This window comes from Fusarium redolens (genome assembly GCF_020744475.1).
Source record: "Fusarium redolens strain MPI-CAGE-AT-0023 chromosome Unknown BKA55scaffold_4, whole genome shotgun sequence".
Taxonomy (NCBI): Eukaryota; Fungi; Ascomycota; class Sordariomycetes; order Hypocreales; family Nectriaceae; genus Fusarium; species Fusarium redolens.
The window spans coordinates 1990404-2006871 of record NW_025763667.1 but is presented as its reverse complement, the minus strand read 5'-3'; the positions used below and the strand labels follow the sequence as shown (position 1 = coordinate 2006871).

The 16468-nt window shown below is 48.1% G+C and overlaps 6 protein-coding genes across 6 annotated transcripts; 5 read left to right on the top strand and 1 right to left on the bottom strand.

Annotated features, from left to right (window-relative positions):
• Positions 1-27: 27 nt before the first annotated feature.
• BKA55DRAFT_561001 (SCO1/SenC-domain-containing protein) lies at positions 28-1261 on the top strand. Its single transcript, XM_046192132.1, has 3 exons — positions 28-314; positions 388-597; positions 662-1261. The coding sequence occupies exons 1-3, from the start codon at positions 99-101 to the stop codon at positions 1079-1081; spliced, it is 846 nt and encodes a 281-aa protein (XP_046053205.1). The 5' UTR covers positions 28-98; the 3' UTR covers positions 1082-1261.
• Positions 1262-3221, top strand: BKA55DRAFT_661502 (HAD-like domain-containing protein; the record flags this gene model as incomplete). Its single annotated transcript, XM_046197585.1, has 3 exons — positions 1262-1807; positions 1906-2205; positions 2258-3221. The coding sequence occupies exons 1-3, from the start codon at positions 1566-1568 to the stop codon at positions 3219-3221; spliced, it is 1506 nt and encodes a 501-aa protein (XP_046053204.1). The 5' UTR covers positions 1262-1565.
• Positions 3222-3979: 758 nt separating this feature from the next.
• BKA55DRAFT_591478 (uncharacterized protein) lies at positions 3980-5809 on the top strand (the record flags this gene model as incomplete). The annotated part of the gene is made up of 5 exons (XM_046195254.1): positions 3980-4029; positions 4123-4309; positions 4346-5144; positions 5178-5548; positions 5588-5809. 5 exons carry the CDS (start codon positions 3980-3982, stop codon positions 5807-5809), a joined length of 1629 nt encoding a protein of 542 aa, XP_046053203.1.
• Positions 5810-7666: 1857 nt separating this feature from the next.
• Positions 7667-9982, top strand: BKA55DRAFT_686900 (kinase-like domain-containing protein; the record flags this gene model as incomplete). The annotated part of the gene is made up of 2 exons (XM_046198995.1): positions 7667-9196; positions 9248-9982. 2 exons carry the CDS (start codon positions 7667-7669, stop codon positions 9980-9982), a joined length of 2265 nt encoding a protein of 754 aa, XP_046053202.1.
• Positions 9983-10378: 396 nt separating this feature from the next.
• Positions 10379-12470, bottom strand: BKA55DRAFT_503507 (uncharacterized protein; the record flags this gene model as incomplete). Its single annotated transcript, XM_046187012.1, has 3 exons — positions 10379-12039; positions 12151-12199; positions 12249-12470. 3 exons carry the CDS (start codon positions 12468-12470, stop codon positions 10379-10381), a joined length of 1932 nt encoding a protein of 643 aa, XP_046053201.1.
• Positions 12471-12659: 189 nt separating this feature from the next.
• BKA55DRAFT_673076 (DHHC palmitoyltransferase-domain-containing protein) lies at positions 12660-16366 on the top strand (the record flags this gene model as incomplete). The annotated part of the gene is made up of 5 exons (XM_046198017.1): positions 12660-13112; positions 13168-13321; positions 13374-14263; positions 14371-14487; positions 14596-16366. Exons 1-5 carry the CDS (start codon positions 13024-13026, stop codon positions 16364-16366), a joined length of 3021 nt encoding a protein of 1006 aa, XP_046053200.1. The 5' UTR covers positions 12660-13023.
• Between the last annotated feature and the right edge of the window lie 102 nt (positions 16367-16468).

The window sequence follows — 16468 nt, the reverse complement described above, 5'->3', positions numbered from 1 at the left end:
TTTTTTGGAGCTTGTGACAATCGAAAGATGTAAGTTTACGTAGTAGATAGCTTAGCTTTTGCATGAGTTTATCGACTCTTGCCTAGAGTCAATTCACCATGTCGAATTCGATCGCGGCATCAAGAGCACTGAGGGGGGTGTTTTCCTCCCTCTCGACAAGACAATGCCAGCGCTGTTTGTCCAGCAGCGCTCTCCAGCCCAAGCAGCTCCGACCAACCCTCCCACGAGCGCCAATCCAGTCGAGACAGCCCATTACTCAGCGCCGAACGAAATACAAGACGATCGAGCAGGCCAAGAGCCGATATAGCAATGGGGTACGAATGGAGAAGATCCGGAGAGAAATGAGTCGGTAATTGAGGAAACAATGAGCTGACAAATGGACAACAGCCCTTTTCCTGGAAGGCCGGAATTCTGTTCGTCGGTACTTGCGGCTTGTTAGTATGGTACTTCGAATTTGAAAAGGCGCGCATGCAGCGCAAGAGAATAGCCGAGGCGGCCAAGGGCGTGGGCCGACCAAAAGTTGGAGGGTCCTTTGAGTTGATCGATCAGGACGGAAAGCCATTTACCAGCGAGATGATGAAGGGCAAACACTCTTTGGTATGTCAAAGGAAACGAGCTTCGCTATTTCGAAATGAGGATGTTCATGGCTAATTCTTACTAGGTGTACTTTGGTTTCACTCGATGCCCTGATATCTGCCCCGAAGAACTCGACAAGATGGCTACCATGTTGGATATCGTCGAAGAAAAGGCCCCGGGTGCGCTTCTTCCTATCTTTATCACCTGCGATCCTGCCCGTGACACCCCCAAGGCTCTTAAGGAATACCTGGGCGAGTTCCATGAGAAGTTCATCGGGTTGACCGGCACGTACGACCAGATCAAGGCGCTCTGCAAGAAGTACCGCGTCTACTTCAGCACACCTCAGAATGTCAAGCCAGGACAGGACTATTTGGTGGACCACAGCATTTACTTTTACTTGATGGACCCGGATGGTGATTTTGTTGAGGCATTGGGCAGACAACACTCGCCGCAGCAGGCCGCAGCGCTTATCCTGGACCATATGAAGGACTGGGATAAGAAATAGAGCATTCGCTTTTTGGCTCTATGTAAAAAGAACATCCATGGTTGGGTTGTAAGATGAGCAGATATTGCGGGTGATGTAAAAGTACTGTAACACCAGAATCATGAACTCATAGACGGATACTGTGAATTAGGAACCACTCAATCAACTGTACATTTCCACGAACTGTATTAAAAAGGAGAGCCTCGTGAATTATAGTTTTTTGTGTCTTAGTCTACTGGTATTGGCAATTTACGTATTGGTTACTGGGTTATGGCGATCCTCGGCTCATATCAATTGTGGGTGGATATTACCGACAACAAGTCCTCTTATCAACCATGACTCTAACAAGTTGACACTTAGGGTGTTACAACTAATAGTTAACTTTGAGCATTACCCGTCGCCGTTGCACCATTCCTTATCCTGCTACCTCACTGAGATCTCCGATCTTGAAGATCTGGTGTATATTTTCTCTTATACTTGATCCTTCGCGCTTCGGTAAATAAATATGCAACGCTTCGGTGTGGTCGGCCAATGCCGATTCGCCGCACGTCGATTGACGCAGCTACGGCCTGTCGCACCGACGACGACGGCTGCCTTGAGAGCTTCATCTATATCACAAAGACTATTCACTACCTCTAATGTTTATCTATCTAAGCCAAAGGGCTCATTAGGCGTCAACCCGAATCAATATGAGGAGCCCACCGACCTGGCACGAAAGCTGTTTTCCGAGTTTGCCTTTGCATTTGAGTAAGTCGGCTTCGTACGATGTTTTATAACCTTCCTAGTCAACTCAGAGGATATGTTTCGCGAATACAAAAAGTGCACTATAAACTGACAAATGACAGTATTGACGGAGTCTTGTACCAAGGCCGCAATAGAGTGGATGGAGCTGAGAAGGTCATCAAGATGCTCAGAAGCAATGGTATCCGATATGTCTTTTTGACCAACGGTGGTTGTGTTCCTGAAGACAAAAAAGCAGAGACTCTTCAAGAAAGACTACAAATTGCCAAGAACGACGATGTGGTAAAAGGGAGGATGATTCTGTCTCACACACCAATGAGTGGTTGGAGTGATGATGTCAAGAACAATGGCACTATCTTGATTACAGGCTCTCATCCTGAGGAAGCTCGTCAAATTGCTCTTGGGTGAGTATTCAAACACTGTGGAAAATATCCTCCGGCCAGCTAATTGTTATAGTTATGGGTTCAAGCGTGTTATCACCCCAGCAGATATCCTCGCTGAGTGCAAGGACGTGTTTCCCTTCGAGCATATTGAGGGCGAGATTAATGGCAAGCCGACACAATTACCTGATGGCAAGCGAATTCCTTTGCTCAAGGACCCTTATACAACTAACGTCCCTGCGAACGCTCTAAAGATTGATCACATTTTCATCTGGAACGATCCAAGAGACTGGTCAGTTGATATTCAGATCATCCACGACCTTTTAATATCCCATCAAGGCTACCTCGGAACGGTTTCGAACCGGAATGGTACTGAGTCTCTGCCCAACAATGGCTGGCAGCAAGATGGTCAACCCGGACTATGGATCTCTAACCTTGATATGCTATGGAAAACAAACTACCCTGTGAACCGATTTGGCACGGGTGCATTCATGGAGGCCCTCAAGGGAGTATGGTCCACCACTACCAACGGAACAGAACTGCAGTTCAGCGCACTCGGCAAACCATCCAACCATACGTACAAATACGCTCATGATAGGCTGCTACAGTACTACCACGATATGGCCTGCAATCGAGGTCAAAGCCCTGGGCATGATATATCGAAGTGCCACCCTCTTCGACGCGTTTACATGATTGGTGATAACCCAGAAAGTGACATCCGGGGTGCTAGCGAATTTAAAGCGGAGGATGGTACCGAGTGGGTGCCCATTCTTGTACGAACTGGCGTCTGGCGACAGACATCAACGGAGAAGGAGCCTCGATACAAACCAGCCGTCATCGTGGACGATGTTGTTGATGCTGTGGTTTGGGCGCTCAACAACGAAGGCATCAAGGCTACCAGGGAATGGGTCTTGTCCGCTCTGTCGCACACGAAGGGTTATGTTAAGCTGCCGCCGCTGGAGATTGGAGATCAGGTTGGTAGCCTCGAAGATGGAGTTAAGTACCCAAGTGAGTTGGAGGCTGCTGAGGCAAGACTGTAGAAAGTGTGCAATCATATACGGATTTTCAACACTTGACGCAGAACATGAAGCGTTTCCATTAGAATTTAGGACAATAAATCTCCAAATCTTTCCGGTGGTTGCTTACTTCGAAATCTCAAGGCTGACTTTTCAGGGGGGGATATCTTTTTCCAGACCTTGTACCAAAGCTGAAAAGAGTTGATCATACCTTGAGTGAAACAGGGGGCACATATGCAAGAGGAACCCTCCCAAAAGAAGGTCCTTCCCCGTTGTAGATACTGTTGGCGCTAACCAGCTCCTTGGCTGCATCACAACCAACAACACCAACATGGTGTCAGACCACTCAATGAAGGAGGTTAACTGAGCTGTTCGAAGGCCAATTGATCTGGGCAACGAGAGTTGTAAGTAAGTGAGAAAAGAAATTCTATTTCTTCCGTCCCCTCGAAACCTCCAGTTGTTCATCATCTATTTACCACGTAGACTCGTCAATCTGGTGACAGTTCGCATCTTTGATCTGGACCAGGGTCACGCACATGGGGCGTCACATCCTGGCCTCAGCTGCATTCGATTCAGTTCGCTCGTGACCCCCTGATCAAGGATGGCCCAGCCCCCTCGAAGGACGAAAGACATAAAGAGTATCAAAAAGTCTCTCGTCAAGGAGTTCCTCACTAATAACTTTCCTCCTCCAACTTGTCCCTTGCGAGCCCTCAACTCGTCAGCTTTGATGTCCCAGCTGCTCCAGTATAACGAATCTCTGGCAATAGTTTCAACTACTGGCAATGAGTCCAGCTCACAGCTTCTCCGAGGCTTCCAGAAGCCTTTATCAGGCGTTAGGCATCCCACAGACTGGAGCAATCAACTGCTTAGCCGGGACGGAGATCCAGAGCCAGGACCTTCACAAGCTTCCATAATGGCGACGAAGATTTATTAATCCCATTGTCAAAACACTGGAAGTTCAAGAACCAAACGATGAAGACCAGAAGAGCACGATTAAGGCTTCTCTTCTGGAATTGGCTAAGAAACTCGTCTGCTGCGGACCAAAAAAGCGACATACAAACACCCTCGTATTTGATGGAGCCAACTTTTCGGACCCCGTGGAATATGTTCATGTCTTGTTGGCTAGGAGGTTCTGAGACTGGCTCAAGATGAAGAGCAAAGAAAGACTGTTCACAGAACATCCAAGGCTGGTTCGGTATTCTCAAAAATCATCGACTTCCCTCCGAGAACGTGGAGTAACGCCTACGAGCAAACGAACTTCGGATCAAAGTCAAGGTTTTATCGTTTACGACACAGACGACGACGAGTACTCAGGTGACTATTTAAGCGATGATATAATCGAGTCAATTGAAGAAGAAATTGATTTGAGTAACGAGGAATTCGGTTCAGAAGAAGATTCTGAAGATGAAGAGATAGGCGAATGTTCCCGTCAGAGGTCTATACAGCCGGAACTTCGACGCCCTAAACTTACTAGGGAGAGCCCACTGAGTGAAAGAGAGATTCCCAGGACGCCTTCAAGAAACCAAGATTCGAGGTATCGCAGCATTTGTTCCAGATCACCAGGCCCACTATCATACCCAACACCGACGGACGATGCATTCCTTACTTCACCAGGGTCTGTCAACTCGCCAGATCCCAGTGAAATCTTCACTCCATATTCGACAGTGTCGACACCATATTCTATCATGAGCACTGGGGGATGCGAAACCCCACGATCTTCTTTTCGCCAGAGCTCCTACAACGAACGGTATATGGAGAGTCCAACGTGCAAAAAGATGCAGGCAGTTGACGACCTCCTTTCAAGTGATACGATGAGGAAAATGAAACTCAACGTGGATGACTTGGGTAATGAGATTGAGGAAGCTGAACCAGATGTGGAGTCATTGCGCAGTTCTTCCTCTCGTCGTTCCATGACGTTCGATGACACGGAAAAATCGCCAGTCCATGGTATTATGAATCGACTGGTAAAGCGAGTTGAAGTGAAAAACTTGGGGTCTGGGTATATATATTGCTTCGCCGAAAAGTCAAAGCCTGGATACCTCAAAATTGGATACGTAATATGTCCTGAGCTCAGCAAGCCTGATCGTGTTGAACAGAGGATGGAGGAATGGAAGAGTGACTGCAAACATAACTTGGTCTTCAAGTTCAAGGTCTTCATGCCCTGTGCTGTTCTGAAGATGGAGAGGTTGATTCATCAAACTTTACACAGAGAGAAAAAGGCTGCCTCATGTCCCAATTCAGCCTGCCAAAAGACGCACCAGGAATGGTTCAAGACTACGGAAAATCAGGCACGCCAAGTAATCGAGGTCTGGCAACAGTTCAGCAGGTTGGACCGGTATGACAAAAAGGGCGTTTTGAGGGATCCTTGGGCGCGATACAAACTGACATAGCTGAGCGATGAGTGTCTCTGGAATACCAAAAAGTGGTTAGCCACAGAGTGGGTTAAGTTGATCACCGAGGTTGTTGAGAAAGACTTGGCCGCGAAGCGAGAGAAGAGAAGAGCCGTGGAGCGACGGCTCGCGAAGATGGAGCAACAACTTGCACAGATGAAGGAGGATGAAGAACCTATTCAGCAAATGCTGGGTGTGTTAAGGCTAAGCAACGAGTTTTGATATGTATGCACAGTTTGGGCATATTCGAGTTGTAAGTTTACCGGATTGGACGCTTGTCGATGGCAATGTTACATCTGGCCAAGTTATTGCGTTTTATATCAGTAAGTATTATTTCATCAGCTATAGTATTGGATAGTCAAGATGTGAAAGATCAAGTATTGTGACACTCATGAGTCGTCCTGTCCTATACGGGTACACCGGAGGCTATGTGAGTAAGTATTACATATCCACGTACGTAGCACGAATGTGTAACTTGTCAGAATGAGGCTGTCTCGTCTCACCTCGCTGAAGACAAAACGTTAAATCTAGAGCGTGGGGGACACTTGAATGGATGAGATGTGTTACCTGAAGAAAGTACCACAACCACACGAGACCCTCACTAGAGAGAGAGACGTAGGACGACGTTATGCCGAGGGTAGCCCCCCACGGCTTCGGTGCCCGAGAGCGGGTCAATAGTTTCCGGGGCCGGCAATATAGGTCCCGGAGAATACGAACAGACCAGCATCCAGCACGGAAGGAAGAAAAGAATTCACATCAATATCGTCAGAGGGACCCTGAAGGTCTTGGCGGTGAAGCGGGAGCATGTGAGACACTTCCCAAAACTGCCACCGAGGTCACCCTAGTGCCGCACTACGTCACCCTTGTAGGACCGGGTCTGGAACCTCTAACGCTTCCTGACAGCCTCTCTCTGTTGGTTTACTGTAGGCATCCATTGGATGTTTCCTGTTTTCTTCGGTGACGCTTTTTAGAGAAACCTCCAGTTAAGCAGCACTGGTCGTCAAGAATTCGCCTCTTTTGGTGACGTGGAAGGATTGTTCCTGGTTCGTGATCTCTTTATTCTTCCTTGAACGTTAATGCTGTGACGTTTGGGTTATGTAAGGGAAAGAGAGCCAGTCTAATTAAACGGTCCAGATCATGTGGCCTTTTTTTTTCTTGGTGAACCTGGCGTGCGTCTCTTTTTTTCCTTTATATAATTGGTATCACTCTCTTATCTCGTGCTTCTATCAATTTCTATCTTGTTAATTCACCACTTATCTTTATTCTCCAGGCCTTTATCTTTTTGTTTGATGATAACCATGTCATTTTAAACTTCAATCAAACGCCTCAGCTCACAAACCAGCCAATACGAATAAGTCGTTTCGATACCCCAAGTCCCTGGTTCTGCTAAGCGCACCCCCTCTGCGTCTACCGCAGCCACAAGCGAGAGCCCAGAGCCAGTGACCCTTGGGCCGCTTTTCTACTTTTGGGAGAGAGGGGGATCTTGCATCTGTATCCGTACCCGTACCTACGCCTCAATTCTCTACCAATTCTCCTCCCCTTCGTCCTCTCTCTTCTCTCACACCGCGACTCACACTCACTTCTCTACTGCAACTCTCACAGCACACAATCTTCACACATTTTGTGATTCGTTTTGACAACTCAGAATCCTACTTCAGAAGGCAGAAACCCCTCCCCCGCCATGTCTGCGGTACCGAGCCCCACGATCAACGGCTCGTCTGTTCAGCAGCAGCCATTGCGCTCTGCTCTCAAAAACGAAGATGACGTCGATCGTCCGTGTCCCTCAAGCGGCTCTCTCAAAGGTGCGTTGTAACTAGGTCTTCACTCAAGCGCCTTGCTTTAAATGGTGTTCATATCTCGCATCTCGTTTTCCTCAAAAATATAACGGATGAGGGAAAGCATCACTGGGTACTTTGCCAGCTGTGACGTGGGTTCAAATGCAAGAATGCTATACCTGAACACCCAGAATTTGTAACTTCGCTCCCACGGTTATGTCTACTCATATCACAATATCTCCCCTGCTATCCATCTTATCCTGCATGCTGTGCTTGTGTTTTGTCACCAAAAGCTTCAATCAAAATGATCCAAAGCTCATACATCACAGCTGTCCAGATTGCCGAACCCGAGTCCGAAATTCAAACCCTCGAGGATGACACCCAGCCCACCAAGCAATTTCCTACCAACCTCAGGCGACGCCTGAGTGGTAAACCTCTACCGTCTCCCCTTCCCAACAGCTCCTCTAGGTCTTCCTTTAGCGACAGTCCTTCTGGCAGCCGGCCTGAAGAGACACCTCCTACTTCGAACCCTTCTTCGCACCACCACCACGGCCATGGCCACGCCCACCGTGGGCAGTATTATAGTGAGAAACTACTCGCCCAGGTAGGAGATTGGTTGGAGCATGAGCGTGCCAAGGCACACGCCAGGAAGTCACAGAAGACGCACCGCAGGCGCAAGTCCAAATCGCCAACTAAGGATACGAAGGGGGGAAGCACTGCGGAGGTCGAACCCGAACTCCAACAGGCTCAAGCACCTGAACAAGGCAGCAATGGACGACCTCGCTCCGATTCTCTGGACTCTGACTCAAGTGATATCTCTTTTGATCGACTTCAGCGTATTTTGGAAGAATCCTTAGCCCACATGGGTCTCAACTCTGTGCCTCATCTGACTCCTAAGGTGTCCCGCCCTAAGCATCGAAAAGTCCCATCTCGATCCTCTCTTCGTGGCCTTTCTTCCGACACTGAATATGCCGACGGCGATGCCGTTGTACCCAGCTGCGATGTCTGGCTTGACAACTCTAAGACGATGAGCTATGGAGGTGGAGCCGCGGATGATGACGACCAGGAACCAACCGATGCCGATACCAGGGCTGATAAGGAGAAGGAGTGCTGGCTTAGCTTCAAGAATGAAATCATCCGCATCGCCCATACGTTGCGACTCAAGGGATGGAGGCGTATTCCCCTCGGTGGTGGCGATAAGATCTCCGTTGAGAGGCTTAGTGGTGCTTTGACCAACGCTGTCTATGTCGTCACACCACCAAAGGAAATCGATGAGGCGGAGGGTAAAAGAAAGCCCAAAAAGGTCCTTCTACGCATTTATGGTCCACAGGTCGAGCATCTCATTGATCGAGACAACGAATTGTCAGTCTTGCAGAGATTGGCACGCAAGAAAATTGGACCTCGCCTATTGGGAACATTCAAGAATGGTCGTTTCGAGCAGTACTTTGACTCTATCACGCTTACACCGGCGGACCTTCGAGATGCCGACATGTCCCGTCAGATTGCCAAGCGAATGAGAGAGCTTCACGACGGTATTGACTTGCTCCCGCACGAGAGGGAGGGCGGACCGGCAACATGGAAAAGTTGGGATCAATGGCTCGATAATGTCGAGCGAATCGCAACTTACCTTGATAATGAGTACGAGAAAGAAGCTCAAGCTCAAAACGGTCGACGCGACTCTGTTGTGCATGCCTGGAAATCGAGAGGCTATGTATGCGGCACTCCCTGGCCTCAGTTCAGGGACACGATAACCAAGTACAGAGTCCATCTCAACAGTTTTTACAAGGGGGGTCAACGAGAGATCAAGGACAGCCTCGTCTTTGCCCATAGCGATGTAAGTTCATGAGAATGCGCCTCACAAGTCTCTTTGTTAACAAATTTTAAGACGCAATATGGAAATATCCTCCGCATTCGCCCTGATGACGAAAAGTCACCCTTGCTTCAGGCTGCTAACAAACACAAACAACTCATCGTCATTGACTTTGAATATGCGGGCCCTAATACTCGTGGTCTCGAGTTTGCCAATCACTTCAACGAATGGACGTATAACTACCATGATGCTGCGGTACCCTGGGCGTGCGATGTGCGACGATATCCCACCCCGGATGAGCAACGCCGTTTCATCAAGGCTTATGTCGATCACCGTCCCCGGTTCCAAGGCAGCAATTCCACCCCCCGACTGGCGCCCGCAGATAGCAACGCGTCGAGCGGCATGTCTACGCCACTTGCGACACCTACCAACCCTCCAGCGAGCAGCTCAAGCTCCATTGTCGAGTTTATGCTTGATGCGCGAGTACCCCCCGGAGGATGGAGCGCCGCGGAACGGGCCAACGAAGAACGAAGCGACCAGCGCGTGCGAGAGCTGTTGGAGGAGACTCGACAGTGGCGCCCGGCCAATCATGCTCACTGGATCGCGTGGGGCATCGTACAGGCCAAGATCCCAGGTCTCGATGAAAATGTCAAGGAAGAAGATCTGCTGAGCCCCGATGAGTTCGATTACTTGAGCTACGCCCAGGATCGTGTCATGTTCTTCTGGGGTGACTGTGTGCGCATGGGGCTTGTCAAGCGGGAGGAGCTCCCTCCCCTGCTGCAGCAGTCTATCAAGACTGTTGAGTACTAAAGAACAGCCATCAAGTTCTCTGAGAAGAAACATATTTCGGCGGACACGGCATACACACTAGGTGAGTGCGTTCCGACTTAAGACTGTGGCACAACCAGATGTCTCCTTTGACTACATCGTTCTGGAAAGCTAGAGCACGTTTAAAACTTTCAGCGTTGGCAAGCTCAGCATGCTAGAATCATCATGCAATGATCTGGATTAAAGATTTCCGGTTCTTAAATTCCCACGGGTAATTTTTGAAGCTTGCGCGTTGAGCATTTCAATTGATACCATTTTGATAAACTGCGGTCTTATCAATGCATTTCGTCTCTTCTCGTGAATCTAATGCTTGTTTTTATGCTGTATGTGAACGACAGGCCGTAAGTCTTGTAAACGTGATATCTATGGCACAGTCCTCTATGCATCAAGCTTGAGTCGCTCAAGCATGGCATCGATCTTGCGCTGCAGGATCTGGTAATTGATGGCGTCTGAAACAAACTCGTCCTCTGCTTCCGCTCCATCTAACGTCCTCACAACCTGTCCGCCATTGGCTTGTCCATTGCTATCCTTTTTAACCGTGTGTTCAGTATTAGTAGAAACGCCGTTTGTCGCATCTGCCGAGATCTCAGCTTGTTGCGCCATCGCAGTAGCTAGTTCGGCATCGATCTCTCCCTCCTCATCCATCATGTCTTCCAGACCTGCATCCTCAAAGCGATATCTGAATCGATCATCCAGGTAATACCGAATATCGTCCAGCAATTCGATAGTATCTGTCTCTTCTCGAACAGTGATCCGTTGGGCAGACTCTGCAATGAGAGCTTGGAAGTCTTCCTCATCTATGTAGTCCTCTAGGCGATATGCAAGATAACGCGCAGCGAATTCTTCTAATCGCTGGACACGAAGATCCCATGCTGCGTGTATAACGTCATATATGTTGACGGGCTCCATCTCTATTTGTTCATCCTCTTCGCCTGCCTTGTCATTTCTTTGCGCCTCACCATGAGTGCGGTCTACCAACACATTGGAGGTGCCACTACCGAGCGTGCTGATGGTCAGAGCAGCTTTGCTCTTAAGATTATCAAGGAACAGCATATCTGCAGCGTATAGTAGATCCAAAGCGTGCTCGAGGGGGCACCTTACAGTCTCGGTGTAGAGGTAAGTAAGGATGATTTCAAGAACAGCGGGCGTACAGTCGACGGTAATGATTCGGAGATGTTCATCTCGTTTGGACTCGACGAAATCGCCCGAAAACATCCTCTCGAAGTACTCGCTGCGAATAAGCATTGCCTTATGAGCGGGGTAAAGGACTGATTTGCGTTTGATGACTGATTCTTGATCTCCGGCTGGGCCAATCGGTATAGTAGGGGCGTCTTTTGTGGGCGTTGTCTGACCAGACTTTTCATCCTCGATATCGATCGGCTCATCAGCGCGGAGGATGACATCTGCAAACATTGAGTTGTCATATTTCCACTTAATATCTTTTATCTGGTCCGTATCAACAACCATCTTGAGTCCGAGGACATTTAGTTTGAAGAACTTCTTGAACTGTCCTCGAGCTCGGTCAACTTCAGATTGATGCCGTTGGCGAGCAAGTCTCCTGTCTCCGCCTGCGAGGATAGTCTCCCATAGAGATTCAACCTCGAGCTGCTTGCTGACCTTGTCTAAACCCTTGAAAACTTCTTCTTCAGAGTCAGCACCACCCACAGGTGCGATATCACGAGGAACTTCGCCCAAGTAGAGATATCTCAAGACAATGATAAAAGACTGCACAGGTACAGCGTTGGCAAGTCTCCAAGTCGTGGTATCTGGGACAGCAGCAAGTTTAGCACGGAAATAAGGTGAACGTGCTATAAGGATGAATTTGTGAAGATCAAAAGAACGAGAGCCTGAGACTAAGGTGATATCTGTTGTCTTGGGGCTTGTACGGCCAAGAAGAGTTGAGATATGAGTTGACCAATAGACATAGGGATCTGAGGACTTTGAGAAGTCATATTGAAGGAGAAGGTTGCGGATACGATCATTGAGGGCGTTGTAGATGCATCGTTCGCCTTGGAAAGTATTTCGTTCCGCTAGGGCGCCTGGAGAGTGTTAGTGGATGACGGGATCCGATGAGTTGTAAGTGTTAGTTTGCAAAGACATTGTTTATAATGAAATTACAATAGTAACCAATTGTATAAGTGTAAACTTACCAGATTCTAATAATAGCCGAACAAGCTCATAATGTCCGCATAAACTTGCCTACCTGTGTTAGTCCTAATCTCTGATGACTTACATCTCCAACACTTACAATGATGAGAGGCGTGTAATCGAAACGATCCTTGCCATTGATGTTCACACCCTGGCTGATGAGTTCTTGACATCGTTTCAGATCGCCATGTCGACACGCCATGAGAAATTCATTGAACTCAGGGCTCTCGTCAAGAGGATTCTCCTCAAGGAGGACGCCACTCTCGATGAGCCGAGTTTCTTCGCCAAGCTTTCCCTCGAGTTCGAATTTGCGGAGAACCATTGTCGAGTAAGAATATCAGAGTAAAGCTATGAAAGGACAGTCTTTTAGGGTGTCTATGAGTATGAAAAGAGGTTTATTTTTGTTATTGTTTTATCTCCGAAGCCCGCCCGCTCGTTTCTAGTTCATGATTATCAAAGCATGGGGATTCCCCCTCCAAGGAAAAAAGTCGCCATCATTACTGCGGGCTGAAATCAGCCAATGACGGGCTACATCTTTTTCGCATCGATGCTATCACGGGATCACGTGCTCAAACGCGTTATCTTTCTATCCAGACATCGAACATGGCTTACATGCATAACATTTAAGCCCGCTTCCTCCGGGCATTGTTGTTAACAATCATTCTTTGAGGTTGAAATCTGACGTATTTACTTGTTCGTTTTCATGTTCTCTTAATTTCTTGTTTGTCTTGTTTGATGATCTTTTTTTTGTTAACCTAGCAAAATGAAGCTTTGATTCAGTGCCACCACCCACATTCTCCTGCCAAGCTTCTCACTTAGCTGGCAAATTTGGTTCTTACATTCTTCAAACTTCACTCTTTATACGAATCGAAAACATGAGCCCCTTAAAGAAACTCATTCTTCTGGTCCTGTTTATCTCTTTTATGGTGTTTGTAGCCTTTTTTGGCCGAATACCTGCTCTGAGGTTCGTCTTGGAGTTGTCTCCTGTTTACCTCACTTAAGATATTGACTCGGGATAGACGAACGCCCATAGCTGCACTGCATAGGTTAATATGGATTCATATACCAAATGTGATCGGTAGGGTGGATCAGGTGCTCACGGGAGGGAGAGTATCGAGTTATCTGTCTCGGTTCAGCAACATGATGCTACATGAGCGACACTGGACTGTTGTGGTGAGTTGTCTTGCTATACCTTTCGTGAGATGGCAGCTAAAAAACAGTTCAGATTTTCTTCATGCTCATTATGGTTGTGGGCGAGTACATGTTTATTCCTCAAGCGTGGCCAAAGATTGGATCTTTCACCAGACTCATTGTGGTGATTACCGTGTTTTTGCCCTACCTATTTCTCTACCTGGCATGCTCTGCTGATCCAGGCTACATTACGCCTGAAAATCACGCCTATTACATGTCGCTCTATCCCTACGACCACACACTTTTCCACCCGGGGCATATGTGTCGTACGTGCAAGTTCCTTAAGCCTGCTCGTTCCAAGCACTGCGGTCTATGCAAACGTTGCGTTGCCAAAGCCGATCATCATTGCGTCTTCATAAACTCATGTGTTGGTTACGGAAACCAGCACTGGTTCATACTGTTACTAATCTCTACTGCATTTCTGTGCACATATGGTGGCTTTCTTGGATTGTCCATTATTACGGTACGGGTTCAGAGATACACTCCTGGCTGGTCTGTATGGAAACCCCGAGGTATGACAGTCAGTCAGTATTTGGCTGGTTGGGGTTGGGGCATTCAAGACAACGTCAACATGGGGGCCTCGTCACTCCTTGCAGCTCTGACGTCTCCATTGGTTTGGGGGCTGCTTCTATACACACTGTATCTCGTTTATTGTGGCACTACGACAAACGAGACCCTCAAATGGTCGGATTGGAAAGAAGATATGCGTGATGGTTTTGCATTTCGTCGCTCTATGCCAGCAAATCGTCAGAAGAACGAGCGGGTTGAGCCTCGCTTCACGCGCTGGCCAGTTGAGGTTCAGCAGGTCATTGTCACTACTCAGGATGGACAGCCCCCAAAGGATGAACTACGATATCCTGGAGAAGGCGACTGGGAGAGGGTTTGGAACTTGAGCGATGTCGAGAACTTATACGATATGGGACTGTGGGATAATCTGGTCGATATCTTTATCCCTGACTATGGATTTGGGAACAAAAATGACGAACCCAATGCCGAGAGACGGCGCAGGCGGTGATAACCTGTATATATAGTGAGTTGGTACTAGTCAGTGAACCGCACGCAGAAGGTGATCTGCAGGCTGACTGCAGGAGTACAACCCCTGTCCACGGATATCCAGGGCTGAGCACATGGATGCCCGCCTCAATGATGTAAGTCGCCAAGAGGTGCCATGATGTTTATTTCTTTCCTGAATCACCTGTGCCTGAAGCAACGATACAATTTCTTGTCTTCTCTCATGCTTGTTTTCGATTTTCAAGTAATGACCATTATACCGTGATGGCGTTGATGCAGCCACTTCAGGTTCGACGCCTGCAAATGCTTGGCACTCTTTCTCTACTTGCGATTGTTATCGGCGGCTCAGTCCTTATTTTTGTTGGAGTCAATGCGCTCTCCGGCCGCAAAGGACAAGAGGAGCTTGGGAGGGCACGGCCACCAGGTCAGGCTCGTTTCAGTGTTGGTCATGAATGGAGCATCCAGACCTGGATAGCCATTGTTGGTGTTGCCTTTGCTCTGCTATCTTATGGCTTTACAGAAGCATATGTTCATATATTCGATACATGGGCTAGTCGACAAGCTCGACGCAGCAATGGCCTCGACTATGCCCGGTATCTCAACTCTCAACCGCGAGCACCAGTCGTCTATGGCTTCAGAGGATTTCCCTCCTTTATCACTTTGCGGTACTTACTCGTAATCATGAGCATCATTGCGTCTGTGGGTTACAAGTTCGCTATTGTGAGCCCCGACGCCTGGATTAGGGAGAACTTTCATCCAAGATTAATCGAGTTCATCAAGAGTGAGCTTTCGGCAGTGAAGAACGGCTCTCTTGTCTCAGAACCTGAACCTTGGATCAATGACTTTCCGCTTTACGATATTAACCGGGCGTTTATCCACTTCAACCAGGACACTCAAGAGTCCCCCTATGTTGCGAACATGTCCCTGCCACCTAATGGTTTAGCTATGGTTGGCCATGCCAATTGCTTTTCAACCAGCAGAGCTGATCAATTCTACCCTGGTGACGTCGGGACGCTTTATACTCGAGAAGTGGTTTTAGTGGCCAACGGTTCAGTTGGCAAGGGTGAATTCTATATGACAGAGGATCCCGGCGACTGGCATCGAATGGAGACAACCAGCACCAACTGGTTTGATCCGCCTCGAAGGGCTCTGGTTGAGTATCGACTCGTCGAGTTCGGAAGCCTTCAAATCCAGTGGGCGAAGAAACCAAAGGATTCTTCAGAATCATGGAGAATACCGGTAGAGCACCGTTCCTTATACAAGATGGAGCTCGCAACCGCCGAAGTCAGGAGATACGTCAGAGACCAGAACTGCAGATTTCTGCCGCAGGGGGCTCTTTCGTTCCTGTCTCTTAGCAATGACACTTTTGAAAAGTCCATCGCTGCTGTGATGCCATCCTGGGGCAACATAACGGTCACAGAGCGCTTCAACGTCTCGGAACTGATGCCACAGTATGGCGTCTGGCTGGATGCTTTGGTAAAGAGCCCAGATACCACGCTTCTCAGCGGTGTTAGTGCAATTATCAGAGCAGTCATGGTATCTATCAAGACAACGAAGCTGCTGGACTCTGAGAACCTGAAGGCTGATTTCCTGCCTTTTGGGGAAGAAAGAGTTTTGGCTTCTGGCGAATCATTTCATAATGCTAAGTATCCTTTCTACGTTGGGTGGAGAGAGAATAAGAACACTGGGTGTCATATCAGTGCTGCCATCGTGTTCATTATCCTCGGCTGTTTTTCCATTATGGTTGGAATATACCGTATATGGCTTGGTCCGCCAGCTTTGACTTCCTGGATGGGACAGCATGTCTTTCTGGCTGGAACCGAGGCAATAGCTCTGTCTAATAAAGCAATTGGCTTGGCGTCTGGATACACAGTGGCAGAGTCTGATCTGGGCAAGCTTCGGCTTTCGATGCGAAAGGGAGGGGAAGAAGATGCCATGTTGAAACCCACTATATCATCTGATGGACAGCAGAGTGACTCGGAGGAAGCAAAAATAAAAGGACGGACGGGACGATGATGTAAGAGATACTACGCCAATACGCGAGGAACTAGCTGTACTTCAGGTAGCTTTTGACGCAATATGGCTCTGACCATTGATGCATTATTTCATTTTACTTTA